This window comes from Neoarius graeffei, chromosome 10 (assembly GCF_027579695.1).
Source record: "Neoarius graeffei isolate fNeoGra1 chromosome 10, fNeoGra1.pri, whole genome shotgun sequence".
NCBI lineage: Eukaryota > Metazoa > Chordata > Actinopteri > Siluriformes > Ariidae > Neoarius > Neoarius graeffei.
The window spans coordinates 48,063,138-48,078,975 of record NC_083578.1 but is presented as its reverse complement, the minus strand read 5'-3'; the positions used below and the strand labels follow the sequence as shown (position 1 = coordinate 48,078,975).

General features: G+C 40.0%; 1 protein-coding gene across 1 annotated transcript; it reads right to left on the bottom strand.

The window, feature by feature from the left end:
* Positions 1 to 1,395: 1,395 nt before the first annotated feature.
* Positions 1,396 to 15,612, bottom strand: LOC132893076 (uncharacterized). The gene is made up of 2 exons (XM_060931822.1): positions 12,768 to 15,612; positions 1,396 to 4,102 (listed from the first exon to the last, which is right to left on the bottom strand). The coding sequence occupies exon 2, from the start codon at positions 3,892 to 3,894 to the stop codon at positions 3,226 to 3,228; it is 669 nt and encodes a 222-aa protein (XP_060787805.1). The 5' UTR covers positions 3,895 to 4,102; positions 12,768 to 15,612; the 3' UTR covers positions 1,396 to 3,225.
* Positions 15,613 to 15,838: the final 226 nt, after the last annotated feature.

The window sequence follows — 15,838 nt, the reverse complement described above, 5'->3', positions numbered from 1 at the left end:
CTTATGTGGGGCTGCATGAGTGCTGCTGGTGTCGGGGAGCTGCATTTCATTGATGGCATCATGAATTCACAGATGTATTGCTCTATACTGAAAGAGAAGATGCTACCATCACTCCGTGCCCTTGGTTGTCATGCACTTTTCCAACATGACCAAACACACATCTAAGGCCACTGTTGGACTTCTGAAGAACAGGATGAAAATGATTCAGTGGCCAAGTATGTCTCCTGATCTGAACCCAATCGAACACCTATGGGGAATTCTGAAGCGACAAGTTGAGCATCACTCTCCATCCAGCATCCAGTCACTAAAAGAGGTCATTGTTGAAGAATGGAAAAAGATTGATGTTGCAAAATGTCGCCAACTTGTTCATTCCATGCCTAGAAGACTTGGTGCTGTCATTAAAAATCATGGAGGCCATACAAAGTACAAGATGTAGTAGTTTTTGTTGTGGGGTGTACTCATTTTTGCACCACCCTAATCTGAGTAAAACTGAAAAAAATGTGTAATCCAAGTTATATTCTTAACCTTACTTTCACGTTATAAGCTAAACAGATGTTATATTAAACTTTGTCTTGTCAACATTTTGGAAATTGTGTTCATCGAGATATTGTTTAAAATGTTACTTTTCAAAGGGGGTGTATTCATTTATGCTGAGCACTGTATATGCTTTAGCATTATTATTTCCCTTCACTTCAATTAAGGACCCTAAACCAGTCCTGTTCCAGCATGACATTGCCCCTGAGTACAAAGTGAGCTCCAAAAAGACATGGTTTGACAAAGTTGGTTTGGAAGCACTCAAGTAACCTACAAAGAGCTCTGACCTCAATCCCATTGAACACTTTTGAGATAAACTGGAACACCTGCATACTAGACCTCCTCACCTGACATCAGTGCCGGACCTCATCAATTCTCTTTTGGCTGAATGGACACGCATCCCCACAGCAGCATTCAAGTCAAGTCAAGTCAACTTTATTGTCAAATATGCTATACATGCTCAACATACAGCACAGATGAAATATCAGTCCTCTCTGACCCACGGTGCAAACTGGCAATGCAATAAATAAAAATAGAATAAAAATAGAATAATTGAAAAAAAAACAATATAAACAGTATAAACACTCTAGATAGGAACTAGACAGACTAAACACTCAATGTAAACAGAATAAATAAACAGTATAAACACTAGATAAGAACAGGACAGACTAAACACTCAGACAATATAAACAGTATAAAACACTCTAGATATGAACTAGACTAAACACTCAAACAATATAAACAATATAAATAAACAGTATAAACACTAGATAACAAGACAGACTAAACACTCAAACAGACAATATAAACAGTATAAACACTCTAGATAGTAACTAGACTAAACACTCATATACACTTGTGTTCAAAATAATAGCAGTCCAACACGACTAACCAGATCAATCACTGTTTTTGGTGGAAATTATATTACTACATGGCAAATAATTTACCAGTAGGTGTAGTAGAGTCATAGAAAACCAACAGACCCAACATTCATGATATGCATGCTCCTGAGTCTGTGTAATCGAATAATTAAGTGAAAGGGACGTGTTCAAAATAATAGCAGTGTGGAGTTTAATTAGTGAGATCATTCATTCTGTGAAAAAACAGATGTCAGTCAGGTGGCCCTAATTTAAGGATGAAGCCAGCACATGTTGTACATGCATTTCTCTCTGAAAACCTGAGAAACATGGGTCGTTCCAGACTTTGTTCAGAAGAACAGCGTGCTTTGATTAAAACGTTGATTGGAGAGGTAAAACATATACTGTAAAGAAGTGCAGAAAATGATGGGCTGCTTAGCTAAAATGATCTCCAGTGCTTTAAAATGGACAGCAAAGCCAGAGAGACATGGAAGAAAACAGAAGACTACCATTCGAATGGATCGAAGAATAGCCAGAATGGCAAAGACTCAGCCAATGATCAGCTCCAGGGTGATCAAAGACGGTCTGAAGTTACCTGTGAGTACTGTGACAATTAGAAGATGCCTGTATGAAGCTAATCTATCGGCAAGAAGCCCCCGCAAAGTTCCACTGTTAAAAAAAAGACGTGCTGAAGAGGATACAATTTGCCAAAGAACACATCGACTGGCCTAAAGAGAAATGGAAAAACATTTAGTGGACTGATGAAAGTAAAATTGTTCTTTTTGGGTCCTAGGGCCACAGACAGTTTTTCAGACGACCCCCAAACACTGAATTCAAGCCACAGTACACTCTGAAGACAGTGAAGCATGGTGGTGCAAGCATCATGATATGGGAATGTTTCTCTTACTGTGGTGTTGGGCCCATTTATCGCATACCAGGGATCATGGATCAGTTTGCATATATCAAAATACTTGAAGAGGTCATGTTGCCTTATGCTGAAGAGGAAATGCCCTTGAAATGGGTGTTTCAACAAGACAACGACCCCAAACACACCAGTAAGCGAGCAGCATCAGGGTTCAAGACCAACAAAATGAAAGTTATGGAGTGGCCAGCCCAATCCCCGGACCTTAATCCGATCGTAAACTTGTGGGGTGACATCAAAAATGCTGTTTCTGAGGCAAAACCAAGAAATGCAGAGGAATTGTGGAATGTTGTCAAATCATCCTGGGCTGGAATACTTGTTCACAGGTGCCAGAAGTTCTCAGAAACCGTGGTTATACAACTAAATATTAGTTTAGTGATTCACAGGAATACTAAATCCTTAAGATTTTTTTCAGTTTATACAGTAAATATTTGGAGTTTGTAATGAAAAATGCAGACACTGCTATTTTTTTGAACAGCCCAATGTTCATTTTTCTTCATTTTCTGTAAAGTAATTAAAATATTCATAAATTTTTCTTCATGTTTTGATGTAGAATATAATGTGCAGTGTTCCTAATGCATGGAAATAAAAACTATTATAAGGATTTTGAGCTTTACTCACATTTTTAAACACACTGCTATTATTTTGAACACAACTGTACATACACACACACATAAATTGGTACAAATAACCAAACAGTCAAGGGCACTTGAGGTATAGCAGGTAAACATGAAACATGAAATAAGCAGAATAAACAAACTAGCAGCTGTTAAGATGAGGTAGTGCGGAATAGTGCAAATGGGCGAGGTAAAGTGAGATGTGCGGTCCCTGAGTTCAGTGTGTTAATGAACGATGAGGTGTGTGTGTGTGTGTGTGTGTGTGTGTTGGGGGGGGGACTGTGAGGATGACATGTCAGATGCTGAAGGGGTGTGTGCGAGCAGAATCTGTGGCAGGAGGCAGAGGGGGGAGGAGGGGCAGAACAGGGAGGGAGTTGAGCTTCCTGACCGCCTGGTGAAAGAAACTGTTCTTGAGCCTGCTGGTTTTGTCCCGGAGACTCCGCAGTCTCCTCCCCGACGGCAGCAGGCTGAAGAGGCTGTGAGATGGGTGGGTGGGGTCACCTGCAATCCTGATGGCTTTGCGGGTGAGGCAGGAGTTATAGATATCCATAAGAGAAGGGAGAGAGACACCAATTATCTTCTCAGCTGCTCTCAAGATGCGCTGCAGAGTCTTGCAGCAGGACACGGTGCAGGCGCCGTACCACACGGTGATGCAGCTGGTCAGGATGTTCTCGATGGTGCCTCTGTAGAATGTGTGCATGATGGGGGCCGGGACTCTTGCTCTCCTCAGTTTGCGGAGGAAGTACAGACGCTGTTGGGCTTTTTTGGCCAGTGATGCGGTGTTGTTGTTCCAGGACAGGTCTTCAGAGATGTGCACACCCAGAAACTTGGTGCTGCTCACCCTCTCCACTGCAGCACCGTCGATAGATAGTGGAGCATGCTGGGTGTGCTCTCTCCTGAAGTCCACAACAATCTCCTTCGTCTTCTCCACGTTCAGATGGAGATTGTTGTCCTTGCACCACATGGCCAAGCGGCTCACCTCACTCCTGTAGATTGTCTCATCGCCGTTGTTGATGAGACCCACCACAGTCGTGTCATCCACAAACTTAATGAAGATATTTGAGCTGGATGTTGGTGTGCAGTCGTGGGTCAGCAAAGTGAAGAGGAGGGGGCTTAGCACACATCCTTGGGGGGCCCCCGTGTTTAGTGTGATGGTGCTGGAGGAGTTGCTGCTGACCCGTACAAAATATTGCAGTTAATTTCCAGCAGGATTTCAACAGTTTTAACCTATTGTTTTAAAATACAGCACTTTCCTGTTCATACAAAAGAAAATCTGTTAAATTACACTCCATTGACCATTTTCTAAACATAACTATAACGCATTCCTTAAATACAGCACTTTACTGCTAATCAACTGTCCATCTTGAATCTGAAATATCTTTAACAGTACCACGCAACTGTTGTTTTTTTCGTTTTTTTTTTTTTATTTTTTAGGAAGAGCAAAGATGAAGCATGTGTGAAGCTGGAGTTGTTTTCTTCATTCATACTCAACCATCTTACTAATTATTTAGTGGGTAGCAATTGTATTTAATCCATAAATCATTTCAAATTATATCAGTGATGTTTCCAGTTTGTATTTATTACTGAATATGTGCATGTCAATGTCAAGGATTCAACAGCTTACATTAGCTAGAATTTCCGAAAAATAGGTTCATTAAAACCTGTGTAGAAAATACAGTCAACTGTAAGACACTGTAAAAGCAAAAACAGCTATATAATGGATTTTTCAGTTAACTGTAAAATACTGTCAAAGTACTCCAAAAACAAGTTCATACTATATTTTTCATTAACAATTCAAAACCGTAAATTTAGTGACTGTAAAATAATGGTAAAGGTTTTGACTGCAAAGTTGAATTTTGGGCAAATTTCTATTTCTGTTGCTGTTGGAGTTTCAAGATGTTTTGCTGCTGCACACACTATATATCCTATGTGTAAATGTTTTGCCGAGATAAAATTTCCCGCATTTTATGATTCCGAAGATTACTGAAGCATGCAACAATATCATATGACTACCGTGGGGCATTTGACCTCCTTTTAACCAAAACAAGTTGGCATGGGCAGACATCGCGGACTCCACTGTCCCGCTAGCTAAAAGCCAGCAGAAATGAAAAGGAAAGCCTGCCTATTGAGTGCAACTGCAAAATAGAGTAATGTTAGATGACGTCATTTTTCTGGACAGATAACTAAATCATTCCTGTTAGTGCTTAGCTATATTAGCTGTAGGATGCATGGGCTCGACTCTACGGTATGGAGTTACACACCTATTGTTACACACCTATTGTTTTGATCTTACAAAGAAAGAAACAATAGCACAAAAACAACTACAGAGAAAATATATATTCATCTTTTGTTTCAGGGATCTAGTTCAGTTCAGTGCTTTGCTAAAATGCAAACATCCATGACCCATGATGAGTTAACCATAAAGCACACACACCATCCCCTTGACTTGCCTGAGTCCTTCTTTCTGTCTTGCAGGTAAACAGTGAAACCCTCTGGTGTGACAGCACAGTCAGGCATGCAGGGCTCCAGCCACATCTCTGTAAATGCCAAAACGCAGCAGTTTCTGATGTCCCTTTGGTGTTTAATTCGTGCACGCAGCTCGTCTAGTTTGTTGTCCAAAGACTGAACATTAGCAAGCAGGATGCTGGGCAGAGGAAGCTTGTTGTTTCTCTGTTGTTAGCATCACAGAACTCCGGCACACTTCCCTCTCTTTGTTTTCCTCTGGGATCGTGCAAGTAAACAAAAGACCCAGGGAAGTGTGGAGTCCGTGATATCAAAAGCTGATTTAAAGTCAGAACTGGCTGACAGTCGTAACTCCAAGAGAGTTTATTGGTCATATTAAATGCATGATAGTGTTGTATGTGCAAAAAGAGCCAGTAATAAACACTAATTTGCTGAGACATCTCAGAGCTCTCATAAGTGTGGCCATCTTGCAGCACAACCAAAAGTAATTCGCGAATGTCAACCACAAATTACCTACAACTCAAATCTCTCCAAGGTCGAAGCAGAGTCACAATGTTTTCTGCATGTTGCCATCTTGGTGTGACACAGTTCCAGCATTATGCTAATTAGTTAAAGCTCCTCGCTTTTGGCTATTTACGTAGGGCCATATTGTTTATCTCAAGAGGTAGGAAAATGGTCCCAAAACAGAGAAAAGTGACCCTCAGCACATCAAAATGATCACATCTTGTCTGCATGATATTGTTTTTACAAGACATAGGAAAATGTCATGCACAATGAAAATTTTTGAAAATTTCAGATGACTTTGCTGTCAGTACCTTTAATGGCAACCCTTCTGCCAGTTGTGCTGTTTTTTGCAGGAACATTATTTTCCAGTGTAATGGAAAGCCTTCCCAGAAGAGTGAAAGCTGTTATAGCGTCAAAGGAGGGGGGGGGGGGGGGGCAGCTCCATATTAAAGCCATGCCTTTGGAACAGGATGTACAACAAGCACATATGGGTGTCATGGTAGGGTGTCCACATACTTTTGGCCAAAAAGTGTAGGTAGGATGTAATGTGCCCTTGTGCCAAGTTTTTCCACTGTTCAGGAACATATGACTTATTAAAAGCTGAATGCATGCTACAAATTCCTCCACTGATGGCAGTTGAGATTTAGCTCCTTCCCAGATGGTCAGCTTTCAGACATTCATTTATTTTTGTATTTGTACATGTTCCTATGGACTATACAGTATTTAAAATGCATTTTACAATCTAATTAGAAAAGACAGACCTCAAAGTGGATCCCTCACAACACAGCTACAGCACAGCTAAGCTAATGTGTGTATGTTAGAATTCCTATTCAAAGAAAGTATCTGGCCATCAGTTGATCCACACTACAGGTTTGCTTCATATTTCATATTGCTTCATCTTTACATCCCTTTTTCAGATTATATTAACAATCATCTCTAGTGTTCTTGGAATACTGCATGGAAATGAGCAATGAAGAACATATTACAACTAGGAGAAGCCTTCCCTTGACAGAATAACATCACTGTGCCTCTTCCTCTAAAGTATAAGGAAGTGAGAGAACTTTGCAGATGTATCTTGCGCCGACTCCTCCATGCAGAACATTTAAAACTCCTTTACATTCTTAGGTTGGTGCATGTGGCTTCAGACCACAATATTTAAATACTATTCAAATACAGAGACTGAGATGGCTATTGCTTTTGTGTTCCTACTACCATTTCAACGTTGACTTGGAAGTGGTTTTGATGTCATTATCTGTTTGTTAATCTAGCAACTGCCATGTTCTGAACACCTACCAAGAACCCTGCAAAAAATGATATCTTAGCAAGTGAAAATATCTTGAAAATAGTTGAAACAATCTAGCATTTCCTATTATAAGAATACAAGACACCAATTCTTAGATTATTAAACCTAGTTCTAGATTGCAACCGACTTATTCTAAGATGTCTTATCAAGTAAAATTATCTGTCTATGCACCTACAGTCAATTTAGAGCCACCAGTTAGCCTAATCTGCATGTCTTTGGGGGAAACCAGAGCACCCAGAGGAAACCCAGGCAGACCATGCAAACTCCACACTGAAAGGCCCCTGTCAGCCACTGGGCTCGAACCAAGAACCTTCTTCCTGTGAGGCGACAGCGCTAACCACTACACCACCATGCCACCCATTTGACGACAACAGACAATTCTGATTGTTGGTGAAGTTGAGATGCTGCATTTCTGTGAGGAAGGGAAGACCTTCTTTTTTGCAACCTTTCAAACAGCTTGTTTGTATGAGGGTGGCACCTGAAAATTAATACTAAAATTTGACAACACCAACCTCACCTTCATCTTCTCTCATGTTTATTATATATAGACATTTTTCACTTTCCTGAAGGTTGTCAACAGTTCTGGAGTTAAATGTAAGTCACAAGGCCTCTTTTCTACACATAGTATATATTTATCCCAGGCTTATTATAAACTGTCAGTCGAGACTCACAATTTAGTAACAAAATGAAAAGAAGACCAAACATGTTAGAGACAGATGAAGAGGAGTCATTTAAGTCACTTAAAGGAATATTTGTGCATTTCTGTTTAATCTGATTTTATGGTCTATTAAATGTGATAGTCCACATATGCCACAGGAAGTGGGTTCATATCCATCCTTTCCCCAGCTGACAGATTCTAAATTAATTAGACACAATATGTGCCTTTTCATCCAGCAATCACATTATGATGCAAATACCAGTGTGAGTTAAAGCTGTGTGCTGAATCCAGTCCTTTACTCCCTCTACACCAATGACTGCACATCATAATTAAATTTGCTGATGACACAAGTGCCATCAGACTTATCACAGGGGAAGATGAGTCAGCATACAGAGACGAGATACAGAGACTGTCAGAGTGGTATTCAGTGAATAACCTGACACTGAACACTACAAAGACCAAGGAGTTAATACTGGACTTCAGGAAGAAACGAGACTCAGAGCTGGCCCTTCTCTGTGTCAATGGGGCAAGTGTGGAAAGGGTGCAAACTTTTAAGTTCCTGGGAGTCCTTATATCAGAGGATCTCTCCTGGTAGGCCAACACCATGGCAAACATCAAGAGAGCACAGCAAAGACTTAGGAGGCACAACACGGAAAGGAAGCTGCTGGTGGCCTTTTACCGGGAGACCATTGAGAGCCTGCTAACCTATTGCATAATGGTGTGGTATGCAGGCTGCTCTGCCGCAGATAAGAAAGCGCTCCAGATAGTGGTGAAATCAGCAGAGAAAATAACAGGCTACCCACTGCCCTCTCTGAAGGACATTGCCACCTCATACTACCTCAGCAGAGCTACCAACATCATGAAGGACTCCCAGCCACCACCTCTTTGAACAGTTACCCTCTGGCAGGCATTACAGGTCGGCCAAAGCATGCACCTCCAGATTCAGAGACAATTTTTTTTTTCCAAAAGCAATTTGCACTTTAAATAATAACAAGCACAAATAAGGATATAATTCATTCATGCTGCTATGCACCTGCACTTTATTTTTATACAGATTATTTAATTTAATTTATTATTATGTAATTTATTATTTATTATTTAATTTTAATTTAGAGCATCACAATTCTCATTTTGTCTTTTCCTCCCTTCTCTTCAGTGTCCTGTGTTTCTATGTTTGCACCACAGAGTGGCAATTTTCATTTCAATGTTTACATTTACATGCCAGTAAAGGCAATTCAATTCAAGTCATTGACAGTGTTCGGTGTCACTGGAAATAGTATGTCATACTTCATGATGAAGCCATTGCACCAGTGACACCACATACTGTTACTGATGTCAAATGGTGTGATTTGTGGATAAAAAGGCACACATAGCCTTATGTAGCCTTCCTGATGCTAATGCATTACTGGCTTTGTAAACAATGTTTTTTGTTTTGGTGCTGTGTCCCAAATAATAGAGTTACATATATCTGCTTTGGAAAGAATTTCTGTAATTTCTATAATAAGATATTGTGTACAAACCAGTATAATACTGTAGACATGTTACAGTTACTACAGCAGTCTAGTATACTAGGAAAATATTTTCTCTGCAGTCAGATATACTGCATCAAAACACTGTTCTGTATAGCTACTGTAATAACACTGCAAACCATACAATATTATTCCCCCCGCTACCATTACTGTCACTGTTCTCACTGTTAAACTCTTTCTTTCTTTCTTTCTTTCTTTCTTTCTTTCTTTCTTTCTTTCAACAAGTTCTTTGTGCAATTTTTCTTATATATTTTTTGACTCCTTCAAATGTATTGTATCTTTGTGCAATTTTTCTTATATATTTTTTGACTCCTTCAAATGTATTGTATTTAAGATCTTTAATGGTAATAAAAGAGTTAAACTAAAATCTGTTCCCCTACAGAAAACAAAAGGTTACTGTCTCATGGCTTTATTTATGCTGCACAATGCCAGCACACACTGTAGGCTATATGCAATCCAGCATGGACAACTGTTAAGTCACCACCATCTTCACCAAAAAAATCACCTGCTATTTTAAAGATGCTTGTGTTTACTTCCTGGTTAAAGCTTACTGTTTCTACTGCTTTTTAAAATGTTGCTTATATGCTTCAATTTCTGTAGCTTTCCTTTAAAAATGAAGGAAGCTTGTTTTGGCATTGTGGAAAATAAAAACATGCTGATTAGGCCATCATCTGCCAAATACTTGAAAATGATTGGTTGGAAGGACCAGTGCTTTCTTTATTATTATTATTTTTATCATTATGTAGTAGTATGATTTAAGGGATATCATCATCCACTACCACCCTGTTTACAATAAAATGCATCACTTTTAATTTCCGGATTAAATTGCATGTCCCTGTTTTGCCACATCAACTTGACTGCTAGTAATTTATTATAATTGTACAAGGGTTTTTTTTTTATTTAATTTAATTTAATTTTTTTATTTTATTTATTTATTTTTTTAACAGTGTGGGTTTTAAAGACCAGAAATTATTCATCATACATGTTGAAATACAAAATGCTTTGTATTTCACAACTATGATGGGTTGTCATGAATATAACTACTGCGATTTTTATGGCATATATACTTCCAATAAAAGTGTGAAAATCACAACAATGAATTGCTGTATTGTTTCTTATCTCCAGTTTTGCTAATGACAAAGCTCTGGATGATGCTGTCCTAACAGACAATATGAAGTCTTGATCTATCCATCCATCCATTATCTGTAGCCACTTATCCTGTCCTACAGGGTCGTAGGCAAGCTGGAGCCTATCCCAGCTGACTATGGACGAGAAGCGGGGTACACCCTGGACAAGTCGCCAGGTTATCACAGGGGAAGTCTGGATATTATTTTTAAAAAATTTTGTTCCCCATCTTATTCCCAACCACTTAATGGACCACTTAATCTCATCTCATCTCCCATCTCATTATCTCTAGCTGCTTTATCCTGTTCTACAGGGTCGCAGGCAAGCTGGAGCCTATCCCAGCTGACTACGGACGAAAGGCGGGGTACACCCTGGACAAGTCGCCAGGTCATCACAGTGCTGACACATAGACACAGACAACCATTCACACTCACATTCACACCTACGGTTAATTTAGAGTCACCAGTTAACCTAACCTGCATGTCTTTGGACTGTGGGGGAAACCGGAGCACCCGGAGGAAACCCACGCAGACACGGGGAGAACATGCAAACTCCACACAGAAAGGCCCTTGCCGGCCACGGGGCTCGAACCCGGACCTTCTTGCTGTGAGGCGACAGCGCTAACCACTACACCACCGTGCCGCCCACCACTTAATCTGTAATATGCAAATCAATGTTATGATGTTTAAATAACCAGTTACTGAATATGTTCAATAGGAGGTTTTATATCCATCCATCCATTATCTGTAGCCACTTATCCTGTTCTACAGGGTCGCAGGCGAGCTGGAGCCTATCTCAGCTGACTATAGGCGAGAGGTGGGGTACACCCTGGACAAGTCGCCAGGTTATCGCAGGGGAAGTCTGGATATTATTATTTTTTTAATTTTGTTCCCAATCTTATTCCCAACCACTTAATGGACCACTTAATCTGTAATATGCAAATCAACGTTATGATGTTTAAATAACCAGTTACTGAATATGTTCAATCTGTATACATAATTTATATCCAATTATTCCCAATTAAATGTATATAAGCTAAAATATTTCAGTAAAGCTACATGAAAACATATCATAATAAATATATTCTAAAGCATAAACACATAAAAATAGACGATAATCTCAAAAGACCATAGGTTGAAAATGGGAATGGGAACTATTATTATGCACTTTGCCACCCAGCCAACAAATGTGTCACCACATGTTTACTACTACAAAGGAATAACTGTTCCGTGTTTTTGGTAGCTATTATGCTTATAAATAGAATAGCCTTTGGCAAAACACAAGAAGCCCCAGATTATAAACTGAAACCTCTTACTTTTTGAATAAAGCTTGGTTCACTGTTAAGGTGACAATATCCAGAGCAATAAATGTTCAAAAGGCTGCATAACTGTGGTTTTCAGATGTTTTTCTCTATTTTTGTATGTTACCCTTCCATTTACACCATACAGTATATAAATAATGTGGGACAAATTATTAGTAAATCCATATCTGGCTGTCTGACAAGAGCCTGTTAGCTAGAGGTTTCACATGCATTCATGTTCTGTATAGGCAGGTTTATGGGCGAGTTATCCCCTTTCTAACTTTCTTACATAATTGAGGGTTGACAGAACAAGAATGTGTGAAGCCAAGCACTCAGCATTCAGTTTGACTAGCATACCTCAGTAATTAAACATTTTCCTGGGAGTGAATTCAGGCAGTATACATGCTGTGCCATGTCATAGCACTGCAGTACTTTCTTTGAATTACTTTGTCAACTTGATGCACAATTTTTTTTTCAGGGATTTTTTTTCAGGCATGAGAGGTTTATGTTTTTAGCAATGGGGCTAATTATATCATTGCCACTTATTTCATGGAGTGTCTGGTCTGTTCCTACTAGCACTGTGTTTATCTTGGTGATCAAGTTTTTTTTTTTTTACACCTTTTTAAATAATATTCAACTGTACTGTGTTTTATGAACCACATTATCATGCCTGTTCCAGAGTAAGCAAAGACAACATGCCTAAACAACTCAATCCAGTGCTCGCACATGCATGGCGATAAAGGATTTTGAGCACCAAATTCATGCTCATTTGGAAGTATGCTCACATGGAACCACTGCAGTGCATATAACAAACTAAAAGGCATGTTGATTTTATACAGTCATTCTGGGACTTCACCCCATTCATCAGTGACTGAACAGCCTCTCAACTACTCAGTGACTACTTACTCATCATAGATTTCATTTCAACATTATTAAGGCCAGTTTTACTGCTTACCAAATATTTTGCTCCACTAGCACCTTTCACTCTGGGACACTGTGGATGATAGCCTTACGTTTTATTCTCTTCTTATTTGCCATACATTATACTATATGTAGTTTTAGTTGGTATGCATGCATAGATATATCAAATATGAATATCATCTTGCATGGTGAAATCCAGCCACTGGGGGTGCATAAGCATACTCTTGGTGCCAGTCCCAAGCCCGGATAAATGGAGAGGGCTGCGTCAGGAAGGGCATCCGGCGTAAAACTGTGCCAAATCTAACATGCGGATTGAAAAGAGAAATACCATACCGGATAGGTCGGGGCCCGGGTTAACAACGGCCGCCTCCAGTACTGTTGGTCAACAGGGTACTGGTGGAAACTATGCTACTGTTGCGCCAAAACAGAGAAGGAGAAAGAGAGGGGGAGGCGTGTTAGGAGAGAGCGTGAAAGATGGAAGGGAAGGAGCTTAGAATTGAGGGTAGGAACACTGAATGTGGGAACATTGACTGACAGAGTGAGAGAGTTAGCAGGTATGATGGAAAGAAGGAAGTTGGACATTTTGTGTGTGCAGGAGACGAGGTGGAAGGGAAGCAAGGCCAAGAACATTGGAGGTGGATGCAAGTTGTTTTATTATGGAGTCAATGGAAAGAGAAATGGTGTTGGTATTGTTTTGAGGGGAGAGTTGGTCAACAGTGTGATTGATGTGAAGAGGGTGTCAGATAGAGTGATAGGCATGAAGTTGTGTGTGTGTATGCCCCACAGGTTGGATGTGAGAATGAAGAGAAAGAGTCTTTCTGGGAAAAGGTGGATGAAGTGGTAGAAAGTATACCAAGGGAGGAGCGCGTGCTGATTGGAGCAGATTTCAATGGACATGTTGGTGAGGGAAACAGAGGAGATGAGGACATGATGGGCAGATATGGCGTAAGAGAGAGAAATGTGGAAGGGCAAATGTGGTTAATTTTTCAAAGAGCATGAATTTGGCAATAGTCAACGCATACTTCGAGAAGAAAGAGCAGCAAAAGGTGACGTTTAAGAGTGGAGGAAGATCTACACAGGTGGACTACATACTCTGCAGAAGGGGTAACCTGAAGGAGATTGGAGACTGTAAAGTGATGGAAGGGGAGTGTGTAGCTAGATAACATCGAGTGGTTGTGTGCAGGGTGAGCTTGAAAGTGAAAAAGAGGAAGCAAGAAATAGTGGAGCCGAAGATTAAGTGGTGCAAACTAAAAGAGGCTGAACATCAGAAGTTTAGGGAAGAAATGAGACGAGCATTGAGTGGTAATGGAAGTTTGCTAGAAGATTGGGATACTACTGCTATACTAGTAAGAGAGGCAGCAAGGAAGGTGCTAGGGTGGTCATTGGGAAGGAGGAAGAAAGACAAGGAGACATGGTGGTGGAACAAAGAAGTGCAGGAAATTATAAAAGAGAAGAGGCTAGCAAAGAGGAATTGGGAGGATCAGAGAGATGAGGAAAGCAGGCGGTTATACAGAGAGACGAGACAGAAGGCAAAAAGAGAGGTAGCAAAGGCGAAAGCAGATGCATACCAGGAGTTGTATGAAAGACTGGAGACCAAAGAAGGAGAGAAAGACCTGTACAGACTAGCTAGGCAGAGAAACAGGGAAGCGAGTGATGTACAGCAGGTAAGAGTGATGAAAGATGTAAATGGAAATGTGCTGACAAACAAAGAGAGTGTATTAAGAAGGTGGAAAGAGTACTTTGAGGATTTATTAAATGAGGAGAATTCAAGAGAGAAAAGGTCAGATTCATTGGAGACAGCAAATCAGGAAGTAGAGTTGGTTAGTAAGGATGAGGTGAGGGCAGCCATGAAAAGAATGAAGACTGGGAAAGCAGTCGGACCAGATGGTATCCCAATTGAGGCTTGGAGATGTTTGGATGATATGGCTGTGGAGTTCCTAATGAGATTGTTTAATAAGATCTTAGAGAATGAGAAAATGCCGAATGGATGGAGAAAGAGTGTGCTAGTCCCAATATACAAGAATAAGGGAGATGTACAGAGCTGCAGTAATTACAGAGGGATAAAATTGATGAGCCACACCATGAAGTTATGGGAAAGGGTATTGGAGGCGAGATTGAGAAGAGAGGTAGCAATCTGTGAACAGCAGTACGGGTTTATGCCAAGGTTTACGATGGGTATATGCACGTCAGATGCAATTTTTTTAACATTAAGAATGTTAATGGAAAAGTACAGGGAAGGCCAGAGAAAGCTACATTGTGTGTTTGTAGACCTGGAGAAGGCATACGATAGAGTGCCGAGAGAAGAGTTATGGTATTGTATGAGAACGTGTGGAGTGAATGAGAAGTATATTAGAGTGGTGCAAGACATGTATGAGAACAGTGAAACCGCAGTGAGGTGTGCAGTTGGAATGACTGAATGGTTCACGGCAGTGGCGGCTGGTAGTCTTTCAAACAGGGGAGGCTGGTCGGTTACGATATTTCCAGATTTTAAAAGAAAAAACATCAATTTTGCCCATACTCTTGCCTCTGATCTGGCTGATTGTTGGCAGCGTCACAAACTGTGAAATAACAGGTTCTTTTGGCCCATTAGCCTACTGTCCAATATACATGATGGTGGTGTTGGGGGGAGGGGTATATTTTAACATTTTATATTTTAAAATTGTGGCATGTTGTTTAAAAATTGATCATTACTGAAAGCAGCTCTTTGTCAGGAACCTCAGCAGTAGAGCTGGGTGCCACACATTTCATTCAATGACACTTTCCCTATATTTTACTTATTTTGACGGAGAAATGTTTTATTGACAATTTTGATAACCCTTCACTTTTAATCCAGGTCTGTAGTGTGAAATGTTCTCGGCTGTGTTTTTGTTTAAAAATGTTTTCCAAATTGTAGCTGTGTTTAATTCATATCCAGAAAAATATATATTCCAATATAATATACTCAGCATAAACATTTTAAATAGATTCTATATTTTTAGTCCATCCATGACATATTACTAAAGTAGCCTATTTACTGTTGTTGATGTGGGTCACTTTTGAGCCAATTCACTTTCTCGTACCAGGAGAGCTGAAAGGAATGAGTATTATTCCCTACCTTTTTCACCA